The sequence below is a fragment of the Apodemus sylvaticus genome, chromosome 6 (genome assembly GCF_947179515.1).
Source record: "Apodemus sylvaticus chromosome 6, mApoSyl1.1, whole genome shotgun sequence".
NCBI lineage: Eukaryota > Metazoa > Chordata > Mammalia > Rodentia > Muridae > Apodemus > Apodemus sylvaticus.
In genome coordinates, this window is record NC_067477.1 from 88,697,015 (window position 1) to 88,717,318 (window position 20,304).

Genomic DNA, 20,304 nt, shown 5'->3' on the forward strand with positions numbered 1-20,304 from the left:
CTTTTGACTTCTATTATGTATTAATTATCCTTGCATACTAAGACTATTTGTGCATGTAAAGATAACCTAGAAATTATTTCAGGAATGTAGCACTTCTACACTTTCAGCATGTAAAACCAATGTAGCCATAAGCTTGTCTAGTATACTGGTTTAAGAAAGCTCACCTCAGATGCATACTTCAAACCACTGCAAGTACTTGTTACTTAACTACTACTCACACAATGTTTATGAACTGGCAGTGAAAACTGAACTTAATAACAAGTATAAACAGGAAAAAAACGGGAAAGAATAAAATAATTGTAAAGGCAAGAAAAGTTTAGTATATTCTTAAAACTGAAGAAAATCACTTCCAGAACTACCTATTCTTCTTTATTGTTGTTCTCACATGCAAATCTCCTGGGAAACAATTCAACAGCTAATCCACTGGTAAAAATACATGCCAAATAGAAAACGCCTAATCATGAGACTAAACTGAAATTTAAAAAAAAAAAATCTCTACCAAAATTTGTCTAACTTCTAAATTTTAATTTCCTTCTAAAGAGGAAATTTTTTTGAACACCAAGAAACATTTATTCCAATATCTAGTCAAATAAATAAAACAGCATATAGCAATCTAAACATTTTATTTGAAATTAATTAGAAACAATTTTAGGATAACAGGTATACTCTTAAGGTAGAGATAATAAATTGAAGTTACTATTTTAAGGGTTCAGTTATTTAAAGATAACTTCAGGATGGGAAAAGAATGCAGAAGATATTTGAAAGGCTTACAATTAAACAGTGTTTTCTTTACAAAGCTATCCTGTGCAAGAAAACTGCCACCTTAGAATTGCTCTGCCACCTTTGTCTCCATCCTGTGACTGAACTCAAAAGGGTTATAATAAAAGTAAAACCTTCTTCATCTTTGGGAGACGTGCATACGAGATCCCGGCAAACATCCTTTTCCATTTCAACTTCAACTTCAAAAAAGGTTTCTACCAGATCCTCTGCTGTACCTAGAACAACAAGGAATAACTGAGAATACACAAAGAAATAAGATTTTTTAAATCTTGACTTTCAAATGAAATAAAGTCAGTACCTTTTACTTGATCATCTTTCTCTGTCACTCTCTGTTGGGCCTTTCTGAATACTCGTAGGTGAGTGCCAAAATCATCTACAAGGCGTGTAGTAAAATAAGGCTGCCAGTCTATTTCTTTTGACCTTGTAGAAAAAAAAAATTAAATCATTATATAAATGCTTTATAAAACTTTACGTCTACTTTAGTGAAGGTAAGTGTCAGATCCCCCGGAGCGGGAGTCACAGCTGTGCAAACCGCTAGTCATGGGCGTCAAGAAGCAGACGGGGTCCTCTGCAAGAGCTGAAGCGGCTCAGAACCCTGAGCATCCCGTAAGCCCCTCATGTTGACATTGTATTCCCTGATAACTTTTCTATCTCAGAGTTTATTACATAAGATTCTTAAACACATCAGATCTCATTTCACTTTGTCTTCTGACAACATATTTTAATTAATGTCCAAAGGAATAAAAATTCAATTTTAATTCTTAAAATTAGCAAATATAGTAAAACGGTTTCCGTTAGATAAAAAATAAGCCTCCCCATAGGTCCATCATATAATTTCTCAGCCCAGACCTAAAAACACCCAAGAGATTCAGAATGTCTACTTGCTTAAGAGTGTTTCACACATTTCTTGGTATCTTCTGAATCTATTCTAAATTTTCCACTCATTCTTTTATTTATACAACCTACCTTCTGAAACCTACTGTCTATGGTAACTTACTTCTTTTCGTATGTACCGGCACTTAAAACGACAGCCACGAAAGAACAAGACACACAGACCTGCTTGGTTCAAAGACGATGATAAGCATAGCATGTACAAAACCATTTAAAATACAAAATACTGAATACTGAGCCTATGAGATACTCTAGTACAATGTTTCAATAGCAACACACCTCAGGAAACATTTTATTAATTAGCCATAAAATAATAATAGCATATAACTCTGATAAAAACTTTCAGGGTCATTCCTATGGCAAAAAGAAATAAGATGTGGTCATGAAGATGTTGGTCAATGAGAGCCAAGGCCAAGGAGCTCAGGAAAACACACAAACTCACTGAGACCACTGACAATACAGGAGAAATGAGCTCATGTAGATGTTTATGTGATGGCTGCCACTGTGTTTCTTCTCAATTAGAGGCTTTGCATTCTGGCAAATAAACCAGTTTTAATAACAAAGACAAGACACTGACTGAAGAGTCAGATAAGTGGCCAAGAAAGATCTGCCTTTACTGTGGATAGCAAGCTATTGCCAAGCAGGCTGGCAGTCCTGTCAGTAGGCAGCACACAGTAAATGTCCATAAAATCAAATCAGAACAGAACTGCTAAGAGGAAACATTGAAGAGCAGTGATGACATTGAAAAAAGTATGGATTATTTTCCAAAACAAATCTTGCCTATTAATTATAAAGGCACATTTATAGCTTGATAAACAACCCTGACTAGTAACTGTAAAAGCACAGTTATACTTTCACTTAGATGAGAAGGTGGAAATTAAACATAACAGTGTTCCGATCTTTAGGAGTTGAGAAAGAATCAACAGTCTCAAAATAAAACCACATGTTTAAGCATGCAAAGGAACCTGGCAGCAATATTATGACTCAATATAAAATATGAAATAAAAAAATGTAAACCTTCTCCTATGCCTTATTAAAAAACAAAACAAAACAACCGAGTCTGTCATGTTGACACACAAGCACTCAAAGCAAGCAGCATCTAAAGGATCGCAAATCAAAAGTGAGTCTAGGGACACACACTGAACTGAAGACGTGCCTTGGCTACACAGTGATACTCTGGTTTTAAGAATCATTTCAGTCACAGATTATGTGAGCAGCAATCAGTTTTATAATTTAAAGGCCATTAGGTAAATCATTCCAGAAAAGGTTCGATCTAACAAGTTTGGAAGAAAAAATATACTAGTTCATAGTTGGTTTTTTTTTTTTTTTTTGTAAGACAATGCCTTGTCTTTTTGTAAGAAAAAGCAAGATAGTTACCTTCTTTCATCAAACCCAAAAGAAGATAACCACTCAAATATAAAAAATTCATGACTGAATTTTTCAAATGATATAAAATTTGCCAAATATAAGACATTTTAAACCCATCTCAATTAATCAGAACATCTCACATTTAAATTAATAAAAACCACCAAATAGTGCTATTATTTAATATAGACGATTCAATGCTAATCTAGATTTCTATTTCTCAAAATAGAAATAAAAGGGTGAAAAAAGTATACTCCCTCTATTTTGACTTTCTTAAAATTATATGCAAATCAACAGAAATTTGAACTCCAAAGAATTTCCTACACTAAGAAGAACAACCACACTATTGTTTTTCATTTCTACTAGGAGAATACACTAAAAATGTTTAATATCTACCTTGACAAAAGCAGAAAGTTAAATAATGAAGTACTTTATAAAATGGCACATGATAAATATGTAGGGAATGAGATGATTCTGAATAGAAACCACTCAACTACACATTCCCAACAGAGATTCCTATGAGACTCTTAATATCAATCACGCTAAAGTTACAACCAAATGCTACATCGCTTTGTTCACATTTTTTACAATACTGCTCCCAATGATATGTACTGTAGTAAAAGCTGCTGGTTATTGCACAAGGAGTCTGACAATTAATACTTCTTGTCATTATTTATGAGGTAATACTCCTTAAACTTAAGGGCATACGTCACCAAAAAAGTAAAAAGGGAAAATCATATACCCTAATCTAATGAAACAAGTATATATGCCCCAAGCAATTTACATGCTTTGACAAAATAACTGCAAAAATAAGAAAATTAGCTACCCTTGAAACAAGGTGACGGTATTTTTCTTTAGCACAAGGCTAAACAAATAAAGAAAGACCTATCAGAATCACACCAGACTTCTCACCAGAGACCATGAAAGGTAGAAGATCCTGGGCAGATCTCATGCAGACTCGAAGAGAACACAAATGTCAGCCAAGACTACTATACTCAGCAAAACTCTCAATCACCATAGATGGAGAAACCAAGGTATTCCATGACAAAACCAAATTTACACAATATTTTTCCACAAACGCAGCTTTGCAAAGAATAATAGGAGGAAAACTCCAATACGAGGAGGGAAACTATACCCTAGAAAAAGCAAGATAGTTACCTTCTTTCATCAAACCCAAAAGAAGATAACCACTCAAATATAAAAATAACATGAAAAATAACAGGAAGGAATAATCACTATTCCTTAACATCTCTTAACATCAATGGACTCAATTCCCCAATAATAACAGTCTGGATAAGGAAACAGGACCCTACATTTTGCTGCATACAAGAGACACACCTCAGGGTCAAAGACAAAAACTACCTTAGAGTAAAAGGCTGGAAGACAATTTCACAAGCCAATGGTCTCTGGAAATGAGCCGGAGTAGCCATTCTAATATCAGATAAAATTGACTATCAACCTAAAGTCATCAAAAGAGACACAGAAGTACACTTCTTGCTGGTCAAAGGAAAAATCCACCAAGAAGAACTTTCAATTCTGAACATCTATGCACCAAATGCAAGGGAACCCTCATTCGTAAAAGAAACTTTACTAAAGCTCAAAGCACACATTGCACCTAACACAATAATTGTGGGTGACTTCAACACTCCACTCTCCTCAAAGGACCGATCAGGAAAACAGAAACTAAACAGGGACACAATAAAACTAATTGAAGCTTTAGACCAATTTGATTTGACTGATATTTATAGAACATTTCACCCTAAAGCAAAAGAATATACCTTTTTCTCAGCACCTCATAGTACCTTCTCCAAAATCGACCATATAATTGGTCACAAGACAGACCTCAACAAACATAAGAAGATCGAACTAATCCCATGCCTCCTATCAGATCACTATGGTGTAAGAGTGGTCTTCAATAGCAACAAAAACAACAGAAAGCCCACATACACATTGAAGCTGAACAATACTCTACTCAATGACACCGTGGCCAAAGAAGAAATAAAGAAAGAAATAGAGACTTTTTAAAATTTAATGAAAATGAAGGCACAACATACCCAAATCTTTGGGACACAATGAAAACAGTGCTAAGAGGAAAACTCATAGCCCAGAGTGCCTCCAAAAAGAAAATGGAGAGAGCATACACAAGCAGCTTAACAACACACCTGAAAGCCCTGGAACAAAAAAAAAAGCCAATTCACTCAAGAGGAATAGAAGACAGGAAATCATCAAACTCAGGGCTGAAATCAATCAAGTGGAAACAAAGAGAACCATACAAAGAATCAAGAAATCCAGGAGCTGGTTCTTTGAGAAAATCAACAACATAGATAAACCCTTAGACAGAGTGACCAAAGGACACAGAGAAAGTATCCAAATTAACAAAATTAGAAATGAAAAGGGAATATAAAAAAAGAAACTGAGGAAATCCAAAAAATCATCAGATTCTACTACAAAAGCCTATACTCAATACAACTGGAGAATCTGGAAGAAATGGACAATTTCCTAGACAGATACCAAACACCAAAATTAAATCAGGACCAAATAGATAGTCTAAATAGTCCCATGACCCCTAAAGAAATAGAAGGGGTCATAGAAAGGCTTCCAACCAAAAAAAGCACAGGACTAGATGGTTTCAGTACAGAATACTATCGGACCTTCAAAGAAGACCTAACACCAATACTCTCCATTTAGTGAGAGAGTACTCTTCAAACTATTCCACAAAATAGAAACAGAAGGATCACTACTCAATTCCTTCTATGAAGGAATACTCTTCAAACTATTCCACAAAATAGAAACAGAAGGATCACTACTCAATTCCTTCTATGAAGCCACAATTACGCTGATACCAAAACCACACAAAGATCCAACAAAGAAAGAGAACTTCAGACCAATTTCCCTTATTAACATCGATGGAAAAATACTCAATAAAATTCTTGCCAACTGAATCCAAGAACACATAAAAATGATCATCCACCATGATCAAGTAGGCTTTATCCCAGGGATGAGGGTTGGTTCAATATATGGAAATCCATCAATGCAATCCACTACATAAACAAACTCAAAGAAAAAAACTACATGGTCATTTCATTGGATGCTGAAAAAGCATTTGACAAAATTCAGCATTCTTTCATGCTTAAAGTCTTAGAAAGAACAAGAATTCAAGGCCCATGCCTAAACATAGTAAAAGCAATATACAGCAAACCAGTAGCCAGCATCAAACTAAATGGAGAGAAACTTAAAGCAATCCTACTAAAATCAGAGACTAGACAGGGCTGCCCACTTTCTCCTTATCTTTTCATATTGTACTTGAGGTACTAGCTTGGGCAATTAGACAACATAAGGAGGTCAAAGGGATACAAATTGGAAAGGAAGAAGTCAAACTATCATTATTTGCAGATGATATGATAGTCTACCTAAGTGACCCAAAAAACTCCACTAGAGAACTCCTACAGCTGATAAACAACTTCAGCAAAGTGACAGGTTATAAAATCAACTCAAGCAAATCAGTAGCCTTCCTATACTCAAAGGATAAGCAGGCAGAAAAAGAAATTAGGGAAATGACACCCTTCACAATAGCCACAAACAGTATAAAGTACCTTGGGGTGACTCTTACCAAACATGTGAAAGATCTGAATGACAAGAACTTCAAGACTCTGAAAAAGGAAATGGAAGAAGACCTCAAAAAATGGAAAAACCTCCCATGCTCATGGATCGGCAGGATTAATATAGTTAAAATGGCCATTTTGCCAAAAGCAATATACAGATTCAATGCAATACCCATCAAAATCCCAACTCAATTCTTCATAGAGTTAAATTCTCAAATTCATCTGGAATAACAAAAAACCCAGGATAGCTAAAACTATTCTCAAAAACAAAAGAAATTCTGGGGGAATCAGTATTCCTGACCTCAAGCAATACTACAGAGCAATAGTGTTAAAAACTGCATGGTATTGGTACAGTGACAGGCAGAAGGATCAATGGAACAGGATTGAAGATCCAGAAATGAACCCACACACCTATGGTCACTTGATCCTTGACAAAGGGGCTGAAAACATCCAATTGAAAGAAGATAGCCTTTTCAACAAATGGTGCTGGTTCAACTGGAGGTCAGCATGCAGATGAATGGGAATTGATCCATCCTTGTCTCCTTGTACTAAGCTCAACTCCAAATGGATCATGGACCTTCACATAAAGCCAGACACTCTGAAGCTAATAGAAAAGAAACTGGGGAAGACCCTGGAGGACATCGGTACAGGGGGAAAGTTCCTAAACAGATCACCAATAGCTTATGCTCTAAGATCAAGAATTGACAAATGGGACCTCATAAAATTACAAAGTTTCTATAAGGCAAAGGACACCATCAAAAGGACAAATCAACAAACAACAAACAAATTGGGAATAGATCATCACCAACCCTACATCAGATAGAGGGCTAATATCCAATATATACAAAGAACTCAAGAAGTTAGACCCCAGAAAACCAAATAACCCTATTAAAAATGGGGTACAGAGTTAAACAAAGAATTTTCACCTGAACAACTTCGGATGGCAGAGAAACATCTTAAAAAAAGCTCAACTTCATTAGTCATTAGGGAAATGCAAATCAAAACAACCCTGAGATTTCACCTTACACCAGTCAGAATGGCTAAGATTAAAAATTCAGGAGACAGCAGGTGTTGGTGAGGGTGCGGAGAAAGAGGAACACTCCTCCACTGCTGGTGGGGTTGCAAATTGGTACAACCACTCTGGAAATCAGTCTGGCGGTTCCTCAGAAAACTGGGCACCTCACTTCCAGAAGATCCTGCTATACCACTCCTGGGCATATACCCAGAGGATTCCCCAGCATGTAATAAGGATACATGCTCCACTATGGTCAGAGCAGCCCTATTTATAATAGCCAGAACCTGGAAAGAACCCAGGTATCCCTCAATGGAAGAATGGATGCAAAAAATGTGGTATATCTACACAATGGAGTACTATTCAGCCATTAGAAACAATGAATTCATGAAATTCTTAGGCAAATGGATAGAGCTGAGGAACATCATACTAAGTGAGGTAACCCAGTCTCAAAAGATCAGTCATGGTATGCACTCACTAATAAGTGGATATTAACCTAGAAAACTGGAATACCCAAAACATGATCCACACATCAAATGAGGTACAAGAAGAACGGAGGAGTGGCCTGGTTCTGGAAAGACTCAGTGAAGCAGTATAGGGCAAAACCAGAACAGGGAAGTGAGAAGGGGTGGTTGGGAGAACAGGGGGAGGGAAGGGGACTTATGGGACTTTTGGGGAGTGGGGGGCCAGAAAAGGGGAAATCATTTAAAAGGTAAATAAAAAATATATCGAATAAAAAAAGTAAATAAAAAAATACATATATACTATATATATACACACACACACATACACACACTCATTCATGTACACATGCGCGCACATCCACAGGCTCATACATTAAATAAAAATGCAACCTAAATTAGACATCTGCCTCACCCCCTCTTGCTCCAAAACTACGGGATCATTAAAGCGAGAGGAGAGCAATCATAAAATCAAAAAGAAGGGAAGGTCTGCAACAACAGTATTTGCCAGGCAAGTCAAGTAGGTACACACATGGACCCGGAGCCACAGGAACTGCACATTCAGGACCTGTCAAAATCAAGCCAGCTACAATTTTGTTTTTAATTTTACAGGAGGATAGGAGAACATAAAAAGTCATCTTGGATATCTTTATTACTAATTATTATGTTTTATTGCCTATCTATGGCTGTAAAGCGAAATACACAATTTATAAAATGCCAATTTTCCTTAAATTTCTGTTATTAACTATACTCAGCCATAAACTGAAAGTCCAAAAATCACTGTTAGTAGTTGCTGTACAAATATATCTACAAAAGTAGGTAAAATGATACAGCATATACTACATTGATACATTTCATATATACTTAATGTTTCTTAAAAGACTTCATGGAAGAGCTGGAGAGACAGCTCAGCAGTTCAGAGCACTACCACTCTTTTGGAGGACCAGAGTTCAATCCTAGCACCTGCACAGCCGCTCCCAATGGTCTGGAACCCCAGCTTTAAGCAGACCTGACACTCTCTTTTAGCCTTGCTAGGCTCCACGCACATGGTACATATACGTAAATGTAGGCAAAATACCTACAATATAAAACAATTTTAAAAAAAAAATTAAATGATGACCAAGACATATAAAAAGAATTTTACTGAATACCCTTCTCCTTTGTCACAGCCAGGCAGGTTTATCAGAAGACTACAAAGACTGAGAGAAGTACAGACAAATGAGTATTAACCACTCAAAGGAGACAGGCTTTCTAGGTCTACCAGGCGATTCTGCTGCACTGGAACTTGCTAGGTAGACCAGACTGGCCTTGAACTCACAGAGATCATTCTGCTTATGCCTCCTGAGCACTGAGATTATAGATGTGCACAACCATGTCCCATGGGAAAGTATGGCCAATAATAAAGTACAAGTAACCTTATTTTAAAACAGATCAAGGGTAGACAGCTCCTTAGTGTTGATATACAATGGCTAGAAAGCATATGAGAAGATATTCAATGTTAGCTTTCAGAGAAATGCAAAACAAAACTAAAATGAAATGCTATCTCATTCCTACGAGGTAGCTATAATCAAAAATGATAGGCATACAACTGTCAACAAAGAGAGAAAAATATTAAGTTTCACACACTGCTAAAAGAATGTAACAGTGCAAACATTTCTAAGAAATATGCATTTATTCAAAATATTAAATATAACTGAGGTTTTGATTATATTTTAGATATATGCCCAAGAGAAATGAAAATAATTATTCATGCAAATAATGTGATCATTATATTCCATAATAAGTCTACTTTTCTACTTATCTTTTAGTTAAAAAGTCCCTTTCATTTGAAGTTTGTTTCCTGTTGTAATAAGACATATCTGAATTTTTTTCTGTAAAACTATAAGTGGAACTTACCTAGTAGCAAACTGAATAAGTGCATTTTGAAGAGTTTGCCTAATTTCAAGAAGAAATGACTCATCATCGCTTAATGTATAATACCAGTACTGGACATAATCCCTCAAGGAAAACTGGATAACCTACAACAAAATATTAAGGAAAAACAAGCTTTGTAACATTTAAAAACTAACAGCAGCAAAAACAAACAAAAACTAAGACTTATATTTTTCTATACATCTTAAATTGTGATAACAAATTCCTATCTTTACTATAAAAACTTCATAATAAAAGCCATTGGAAAATTGTTTTGAAACCCCAACCAATTCACTTCCAATTTTTAAGCAAATTAAAACATCATCTAAGACTACCTACATTCAGACAGAGAGTTTGAGAAAAAATTTTGGAGTTCTGAAAAAGTTGGAAAACATTTTCAGTCCTATAATACACAGAAGAGTCCAACTCCGTTCAACAGGGTAAGATGTAAACAATGCTAACAGGAAGATGCCCTCATCAGCTCCATTGTAATCTAATTACAAAAACTAACTTAATTCTATACCTCAATGCAGCCAGCGCCATTAGTCCATAACATCAAGATTTCTACAAGTCATGTAAGTTAATGATGGGGTCATTTATAAACTATTAAAAGTTTAAAGTATAGATTATTTAAAATGATTATATAATTCAAACATCATCAAAAATATCTGTTAGGGGATATCATTATCTAATTCTAATTATCATTTTTTACCAAATAAGAGATAGCAATTTTAAGGAATAAAAATAACTCAAAAGTCTAATTTACCTAACCAATGGGATTGCTCAACAAGACTGACCTATTAATATTTTAAATTATAAAATGAAAAATATTAGATAACAGTAATTTTTTTCTAATCTAGAATTAACCCATAATAGCTATTTCATTAAATAAATCACCTCATTATAGGTACCTATTAAGTAGAATTATTAAGTACAAAATTAAAAAATAGCATTATTATATAATTTCAGGACATTGCTTAAATACCTAAGAGGTGTACCTTAGCATTTGCAAAAGAAACATACATAAAATAACAATAGATGGAATTGAAATACCACATACTGAAACTCACTTGCTGGAGAGGTTCATCAATTATATTGGCACCAGTCAATCTTCTGTCAATCTTTATAGTCCTGGCTTCTCGTTTCATTTCTTCTAAGCACTTAAAGGGAAACCATGATCTGTTACTGAATATCTCCTTGATTTCAGATCTCTCCAATTTTTTCAAATTGATTTGTTATTAAAACCTTCCCATATTTTCCAGCCATTAAATAATTTAATAAAATAAGTATAAGCCAAATTCGATTTCTCGGGGCAATAAAATTAGATGTCTAGGGGGAAAATGCTATTTTTATGTTACATTAGCAAAGGTGATTTAAATTAAAAAAGGTGTGGAAACAGAAAAGAATGCTAACTGCCATTATTCAACCAAACCTTCAAACTATGCAATTAATATTTATGATCTATCAATTTACTGTCTTTATTCTCTAAATTTTCCTTCCTTTTCTAGCTACCAAGAATAAAATCAAGCAAATTTATTTTAAAGTTGATTTTAATTAGAGATAATTTTAAACAACAAGGAAAACATAGTTCTCTACTTTTTAGCAGTCATCAGAATCATCATTATGCTGGGAATAGGGAAAAATGAACTAGGAGTCTCCTAAATAAAAGAATCAATATATACTTTTTTTTTACATATATTTTTTTTATTCGATATAATTTATTTACATTTCAAATGATTTCCCCTTTTCTAGCCCCCCCCCACTCCCCAAAAGTCCCGTAAGCCCCCTTCTCTTCCCCTGTCCTCCCTCCCACCCCTTCCCAGTTCCCCGTTCTGGTTTTGCCAAATACTGTTTCACTGAGTCTTTCCAGAACCAGGGACCACTCCTGCTTTCTTCTTGTATCTCATTTGATGTGTGAATTATGTTTTGGGTATTCCAGTTTTCTAGGTTAATAACCACTTATTAGTGAGTGCATACCATGATTCACCTTTTGAGTCTGGGTTACCTCACTTAGTATGATGTTCTCTAGCTCCATCCATTTGCCTAAGAATTTCATGAATTCATTGTTTCTAATGGCTGAATAGTACTCCATTGTGTAGATATACCACATTTTTTGTATCCACTCTTCTGTTGAGGGATACCTGGGTTCTTTCCAGCATCTGGCAATTATAAATAGGGCTGCTATGAACATAGTAGAGCATGTATCCTTATTACATGGTGGGGAATCCTCTGGTGGCCTTCCTATACTCAAAGGATAAGCAGGCTGAGAAAGAAATTAGGGAAATGACCCCCTTCACAATAGCCACAAACAGTATAAAGTATCTTGGGGTGACTCTTACCAAACATGCGAAAGATCTGTATGACAAGAACTTCAAGACTCTGAAGAAGGAAATGGAAGAAGACCTCAAAAAATGGAAAAACCTCCCATGCTCATGGATCGGTAGAATCAATATAGTTAAAATGGCCATTTTGCCTAAAGCACTATACAGATTCAATGCAATACCCATCAAAATCCCAACTCAATTCTTCACAGAGTTAGAAAGAGCAATTATCAAATTCATCTGGAACAACAAAAAACCCAGGATAGCTAAAACTATTCTCAGCAACAAAAGAAAATCTGGGGGAATCAGTATCCCTGACCTCAAGCAATACTACAGAGCAATAGTGTTAAAAACTGCATGGTATTGGTACAGTGACAGGCAGGAGGATCAATGGAACAGGATTGAAGATCCAGAAATGAACCCACACACCTATGGCCACTTGATCCTCGACAAAGAGGCTGAAAACATCCAATGGAAAAAAGATAGCCCTTTCAACAAATGGTGCTGGTTCAACTGGAGGTCAGCATGCAGAAGAATGCGAATTGATCCATCCTTGTCTCCTTGTACTAAGCTCAAATCCAAATGGATCAAGGACCTCCACATAAAGCCAGACACTCTGAAGCTAATAGAAAAGAAATTGGGGAAGACCCTTGAGGACATCGGTACAGGGAGAAAGTTTCTGAACAGAACAACAATAGCGTATGCTCTAAGAGCAAGAATTGACAAATGGGACCTCATAAGGTTACAGAGTTTCTGTAAGGCAAAGGACACCATCAAGAGGACAGATCGGCAACCAACAAATTGGGAAAACATCTTCACCAATCCTACATCAGATAGAGGGCTAATATCCAATATATATATAAAGAACTCAAGAAGTTAGACTCCAGAAAACCGAACAACCCTATTAAAAAATGGGGTACAGAGTTAAACAAAGAATTCTCACCTGAAGAACTTCGGATGGCGGAGAAGCATCTTAAAAAATGCTCAACTTCATTAGTCATTAGGGAAATGCAAATCAAAACAACCCTAAGATTTCATCTTACACCAGTCAGAATGGCTAAGATTAAAAATTCAGGAGACAGCAGGTGTTGGAGAGGGTGTGGAGAAAGAGGAACACTCCTCCACTGCTGGTGGGGTTGCAAATTGGTACAACCACTCTGGAAATCAGTCTGGCGGTTCCTCAGAAAACTGGGCACCTCACTTCCAGAATCAATATATACTAATACACCAAATAACTCTTCAGTAACTAAGGGCCAAGCAGCTGAGAAATTCCTATCACCAGTGAAGAAGCAAAGGAAAAGGAAACTACTACAGATGACATGAAAGTGAAACACACACACACACACACACACACACACACACGGGTGACAATTTACAGCTTAAGGTTTAGCAGAAGTTTTATATACTTCTACAAGCTCCCTTAAAAAACTTGAAAGCAAAAACCCTAATACTTAAATGGTTTTATTAGACCACTTTTCTTGCTTGCTTGCTTGCTTGCTTGCTTGCTTGCTTGCTTGCTTTGTGTTTTGTGTTATTTGGGATAGGATCTCACTATATCATCTTGCCTAGCCTAGAACTCACCATGTAGGTCAAACTGTCCTCAAACACAAATATCCACCTTCTTGTGCCTCCCAAATGCTGAGATTAAAGACAATTAAAGGAATGTCCCATCACAAAAAGGTTAGACCACAATTTCTTTGCTTCTCTTCAGTTTAGATAATGCCAATACTTACCATGACAATAGGGTGGTCAGAGTATTTAGTGCAGAAACACACTAAGCAGTGAGTTGTCTAGAGCAAGATTACCTACCCTAGGCAGGCAATAGGTTATACCATTTAGGTTTGCTTCTGCACATTCTATGATATTCAAACTAAAAAAATCCCTTAGAAATATACTGTTTAGACTACAAACTTACTGTTAAAGAATGTACAACTATATTTAAAACACATTTTTAAGTATAATATGGACCAATAAGGATTTCTTCATAGACTATATTTACAAATCACACATTTAAATAAAAAGTTAAACTCTATAAAATTGATAAAATTTATAAAAAAATTTATAAAATTTATAAAAATATAACTATCTTGACTTTATCATCATATAAAATCTTAAAATGTTTCTATTCTTTGTTATGTGCCTTCTAAATGAATGAAAACTATAGACAGCTAAGAAAAAAAGGCCTAATTCCTTAGAGTTTTGAAGGATATATATAGTGATAAAAGTTCTAAAGGAACAGAAAACAAGAAGCTCAGGTACTTAAGAAAGTTGAGAGAATTACATGTAGCTGTACCACTCCAACATATTGATCTTTGGAAAGTTAAGTCAATATTCAGAGATAGGTGCTCAGCCATGTTTACTGCAGCACTACCCACAAGATCCAGCCAAAGTGATCCCAAAGATGAGCAAGTCAGAACAGGCATGCAAGGAGGTGTCACTGTGCCGGGAGGGTAAAAGCAGGCCACAGGCAGGAAAATGCACATATCTTGAAGACAATGTATAAGCAAAATAAACCAAACAATAAATGACAAAGGTTTCACAGTTTATCTCATACCTAGACAGCAACAAACAACCTGAGAGTGTAGAGGGACTGTGAGGATAAGGATGGAACTGGGGAGGAGGGAAAGACAAAAAAAGTAGGCCAAAGGGTGAATGTGATCAAAGCATGTTCATAAAGGAATTTTATACTGAACCCACTAATGTGTATAATTAATATATACTAATAACAATAAACAGCATGAAGAAAACAGTTGTAAAATGTATAAATGACACAATCAGCTGATGAATATAAAACAGAATGGTGTGGAATCTTTCATTTCTATAACCTAATACTGTACATTACTTACTTATTCATCTACATTTTAGTATTAAAGTGACTACAAGGTTAAATGATTGGCATTAATTTCAAACCATTTGCCTCTCCACATAAAATGAGACCCAAATCACACAAAATTTGAAGGTACAAGCAACTATGAAATATATGTTCCCACAGAACTCAACATCTACTTTATTTATAAAACCTATTTGTAGCAGCCCTGTTTGTAGTAGCCAGAAGCTGGAAACAACTCAGGTGTCTCTCAACAAAGGAATGGATGCAAAAAATGTGGTATATTTACACAATGGAGCACTATTCAGCCATTAGAAACAATGAATTCATGAAATTCGTAGACAAATGGATGGAGCTGGAGAACATCATACTAAGTGAGGTAACCCAGTCTCAAAAGATCAATCATGGTGTACACTCAGTGATAAGAGGATATTAACCTAGAAACTTGGAATACCCAAGAAATAATCCACATACTAAATGATGTCCAAAAAGAACAAAGGAGTGGCCCCTCTGTTCTGGAAAGACTCAATGCAACAGTATAGGGGAATACCAGAACAGGGAAGTGGGAAGGAGTAGATGGAGGAACAGGGGGAGAGAAGAGGGCTCATGGGACTTGCGGGGAGTGGGGACCCAGAAAAGGGGAAATCATTTGATATGTAAATAAAGAATACATCGAATAAAATAAATAAATAAATAAATAAATATTTCCAGCCCTGTAAAGGGACAGCACACACAAAAAAAAAGAAAAAGAAAAAAAAAAGAAAATAGCATTATTCAGAATGATAGCTTAAATGTAAACTATGCTTTTCAAAGCAATTTCAAAGCAAAAAATGTACATTTTTCTGTGATTCCTATTCAATTTATTTCACTCAAACCAAATAGTCATTGACATCAAACCATTACAAATGGTACGAATGAGTTTAATATTAAAACAGGAAAACAAATTAAGCTAACAAAATTCCATCTTTTCCTCACATTTGCATTCCCATTTGTTTACATATAACACTAAGAAAGTTCTCAAACTGATGTTTAAGATCTCAGTAAGTTCTCAGTAAGATCAAGCAGCTTACTTGTGAATGATGGACTTGCTTGGTCATCCAGATGGTTACACTGATTGCTGCAAAGAAGTGTACTGTGGGTTTCACATTCCTTTACATGACCTACCTTAGGAACCCCAGATGATGTTGGAGGAAGAAATGAGTGTTCACACTGCTCTAGGTATTTTTCTGAGTTAGTTTTCCCATACAGAAGCGTAACCACTAAACCCCTATGGGGGGAAAAAGTAATTACAGATTAAAAAACAAAGTATTTCTAAATGTTATCATATTTATTACTAAATATACTTCTCGGGCTTTATGGCTTAGCATTTCTTAAAACTTAAGTCTTGATATTTGCAGATTTTTGTTAGTCTCTGAAACTCAGAACAGCTAGTATTCAGTGAATTACAAAGTATTTTTCAAAGTTCTACTCAAATAACTTAAAAAAAAAAAAAACAACAAAAAAAAAAAACCTTGCGTCCTAAGAATAATGGAGTATGCCTTGATTCCTAGCACTCAGAAGAGAGAAGGGCAAGCAGACCTCTGTGCTTCTAAGACCAGCCAGGGTAATGTAGAGACCCTGTGTCACAAGACCAAAACCAAAGCAAGGCAAGGGGGAAAGGGAGGAAGGTCAGCACAGGAGGGAGGAACAGGAAAATATCACTGGTGATGTCTAAAAAGCCATATTATTATTTATTTGCCTGAAATTACATAAAATACATATAAACATCTGTCTCTGTGTGTGTGTGTGTGTGTGTCTACAGAATTTGCTATACATATCACCCTTGTGTTTTGGTCCTATGTATCAGTTTAATTTGATTATTAGGAACACTTAAAAATACAATAAAGTAATTATTTAAACTTGTACTCTTAAGATCATGACTGATAAAACACTAATCTTAGCCTATAATGCAACAGTAAGAAAGCAAATTTAAAGAACACCTGTAATTATAAACAACTATTTAATCATTTAGCTGATGCTTAAGTACAACAAGAAGATACAACTGGCTAGAGAATAGCTGAAGCATTAAGGGTTTGACTCACAATCAAATTCTAGGGACTTCAAATTATTAAATAATCCATCTAACTGGGCATGGTGGTACATGTCTTTAATCCCAAGCACTTGGGAGGCAAGTTCAAGACCAGCCTGATCTACAAGCAAATTCCAGTATAGCCAAGGTTACACAGAGAAACCCTGTCTTAGGAGAAAAAAAAATGATAGGTAAATGAATAAACAAATACCCACACAATAAATACAGCAAATGTTCTGAAATAATACTGTAATGCTGGCATTATCCTATGATTTAACGCCAACCACCCTTGTGCTTCCGAACCCTGTCAAAGTGGTTTTCTTAAGATTGCAAATAAATGATTAGCTTTAATTGTAAGAAAAAAAAGTCAATATCATCATCATTTTAGATGAATACACTACAGAACACTTTAAAACTTAAGTTCTTATATCAAAGAGCCAGATGGGTTGTTCACAGAAAAATATATTCCTTTCAAATGTACACTTTAAGTGAATAATAATACATTTTTAAAATTTTAAGAAAAAGCACAAAGCCAAGCTAGCAATTGACTTTGAATTCATAAAATATCATCACTTGACTCTAAATAAAAACTTTTTTTGTTGCTTAAATTTACAATACATTGAATGATACAAAGTTTCACTAAAGGGACAGTCAGTCCACATAATCAAGGTCACAAAAAGAGAAGATACAATTCAGATAATTACAACCTTGTTGGCCACAAGGAAACATTCTGAGAATGTCTCTTCAACTGGGTTACAGGGGCAACAAAAGACCCTTATTATGTCAGGGAGTCCCAACTGGGTCAGTGGGCTAGTACAGAATCACACTAATTCACAGTACAGCATTAGTTTGGAATCTCACACTCCATCCTACAACTATAAACATTATTTAAAGAGGTTTTATTAACTTCACCACACTTTCCAATAATTTATCTTTATTTAAAACCTTTATAGAATTCTAAGTATCCAAACCATTTTTTGGAAATTATTCCTTGATAAATTAGCAAAATCAGCAAAAGGTCAATAAAACTTGTAGTAACTCTGTAGTGAGCAGATGGTTGTTCTTCCTTTTATCAAATTCTGTATGTAAATTACTGTTAAGAAATCCTTCTCAACTGGGACAGTAGTGGGACACGCATTTAATACTAGTATTCCAGTGGCAGAGACAGGCAGATCTCTGAGTTCAAGGCCAGCCTGTTAAGAGTTCCAGGACAAGCAGGGCTACATAGAAACCCTGTCTCAGAAACCAAAAGAGGGGGAAGAGAAAAGAGAGGAGAGAGAAGAGAGAAGAGGGGGGAAGGGAGTGAGGGAGAAGAGAAGAGAGAGAAGAGAGAGAGAGAGGGAGAGGGAGAGGGAGAGAGAGAGACAGACAGAGAGAGAGAGAGAGAGAGAGAGAGAGAGAGAGAGAGAGAGAGCCTGCTTATTGTCTAAGAATGCTCACCTTTGTCTCTAAGGCTACAATTTCCTCTCTTTCCAAAGTAGTAGGAAATATTTTTAAATACTTTTCTAATTTTAATTATGAAATTAGTAGAATCTACCTTTCAGACTCTTAAAGTTTAGAAAAGCACCTCTTTATGAAAAGTAATCTTTCCAGTCAGTAAAAGCAGCCTTGACCCTGTGGCGTAAAGTGCAACCATTCAACTCAGTGTAGTTAGAGATCTCTTCTGGCTTTGGACTGGCACATTTGGTTTTAGACATCCTATACCAATGTTCTCAATAAAGATATTCTGAACTCTGTGTCACCTGACTCCTGTGGCTGAAATAGATTTAAATATTTCAGTTCAAGATACTGCATCTAGGTAATTACTAAGAAAATATTGAATCTAACAAATTATAGTTTTGTGGCAGAACTGCTCCCTAGCAAGCAGCCACACACACCTGTCAGTATATACACATGCACACTGCAAGCCCACCCCAAGGAGGGGCAGTAGGCATGCTCAGGAGCCAGCCACATCCCTGCCTCATCTCACAGACCCTATGTCCTGGTTTATATGCTCAGCTAATCCGCTAAAGGCCTCCTGAAATTGCATGTTCAAAATCCATCCCAATGGAGCTTTCAAAAATGTTTTCAAAAAGTATAAGGAAGTGTACACTGTATACTAATTACATAAAATGGACTTGATAAACACTAGCACAAGGCAACAACCAAATCCTCATTCTGGCTGAGCTGCGTGGACGGTGTCTCTCTCACAGGCAGTCCACCATAGAGGCTTTCCTTAGAACTCTATGTCTAATACCAACTGTTATGTGCACAAAGAGGTAATATAGTTTGGCTGGAACCCTCTTTGTAAATGTTTATAATTTAAGGGAAATTAAAACACTATAAATCAAGTAATCATGAAGAGAGAACGATGAAAGCAAGTATTTATCTGAACTGTCTGGACCAAAGTATTAATATTCATCTGAAGGTACAATGATTATTTGACATCTAACCAATGAAATAGTATCTCCTTTAATGTAAAACTCGATGTGTTATTTCAGCTGATCAGTTTCCCAATAGATAATAAAACCCTAACTTTAAACCAAGAACATTAATTTTTACATTATAAAAGATATTCTCATGTTTATTAAAACATCATTTTAAAAGATAATCACCACAAACAAAAAAGTATCTTAATATCTTTTGAATTTACTTGATTTTTTAAATAAACTTTGGTAAACAAAATTTGAAAAACAGCATGCACAAAAAAATCATACTCCTAGTTCTCATAGATAATTTGTTTCTATTTTAATAAAATATCACATGCATAAAATTATAAAGTTTTCATTGCACATACTTACCCTCCCACAAAGCAGAGGATATAAAATGCCAAATAAAATATTACAAAGGGTCCAAAGGTTATTAGAAAAAGGACAATGCCGAGGCTTCCCCATCCCCATATGGATAGACTGGCCTGAAATAAAGCACAGGAACAAAAGGGGGAACGTAAATAAAATCAAAACAAAGAATTCTTCATATAAATTAGAATAAAAACTTTTCAGTAGTTTTTAATTTCTGCTTTTAAACACCAATGATTTAAATATTTTCATTTTATATATTTACAGTATATTTTAGTAAGCATTGAAG

The 20,304-nt window shown here is 35.4% G+C and overlaps 1 protein-coding gene across 3 annotated transcripts in view; it reads right to left on the reverse strand.

Moving 5' to 3' along the window:
* The window catches only part of Snx13 (sorting nexin 13), a 110,456-nt gene that overhangs the window by 59,003 nt on the left and 31,149 nt on the right, over nucleotides 1-20,304 (reverse strand). For 2 of the 3 annotated variants that reach the window (XM_052185934.1, XM_052185935.1), the window contains exons 2-7: nucleotides 20,019-20,131; nucleotides 16,335-16,437; nucleotides 11,093-11,182; nucleotides 10,008-10,129; nucleotides 1,079-1,200; nucleotides 894-995 (exon numbers count right to left, since the gene is read on the reverse strand). In XM_052185934.1, the coding sequence (XP_052041894.1) occupies nucleotides 894-995; nucleotides 1,079-1,200; nucleotides 10,008-10,129; nucleotides 11,093-11,182; nucleotides 16,335-16,437; nucleotides 20,019-20,131 (652 nt within the window). Of the gene's footprint in view, nucleotides 1-893; nucleotides 996-1,078; nucleotides 1,201-10,007; nucleotides 10,130-11,092; nucleotides 11,183-16,334; nucleotides 16,438-20,018; nucleotides 20,132-20,304 lie in introns of those variants that run through there. The other variant, XM_052185936.1, reaches the window with a different exon arrangement.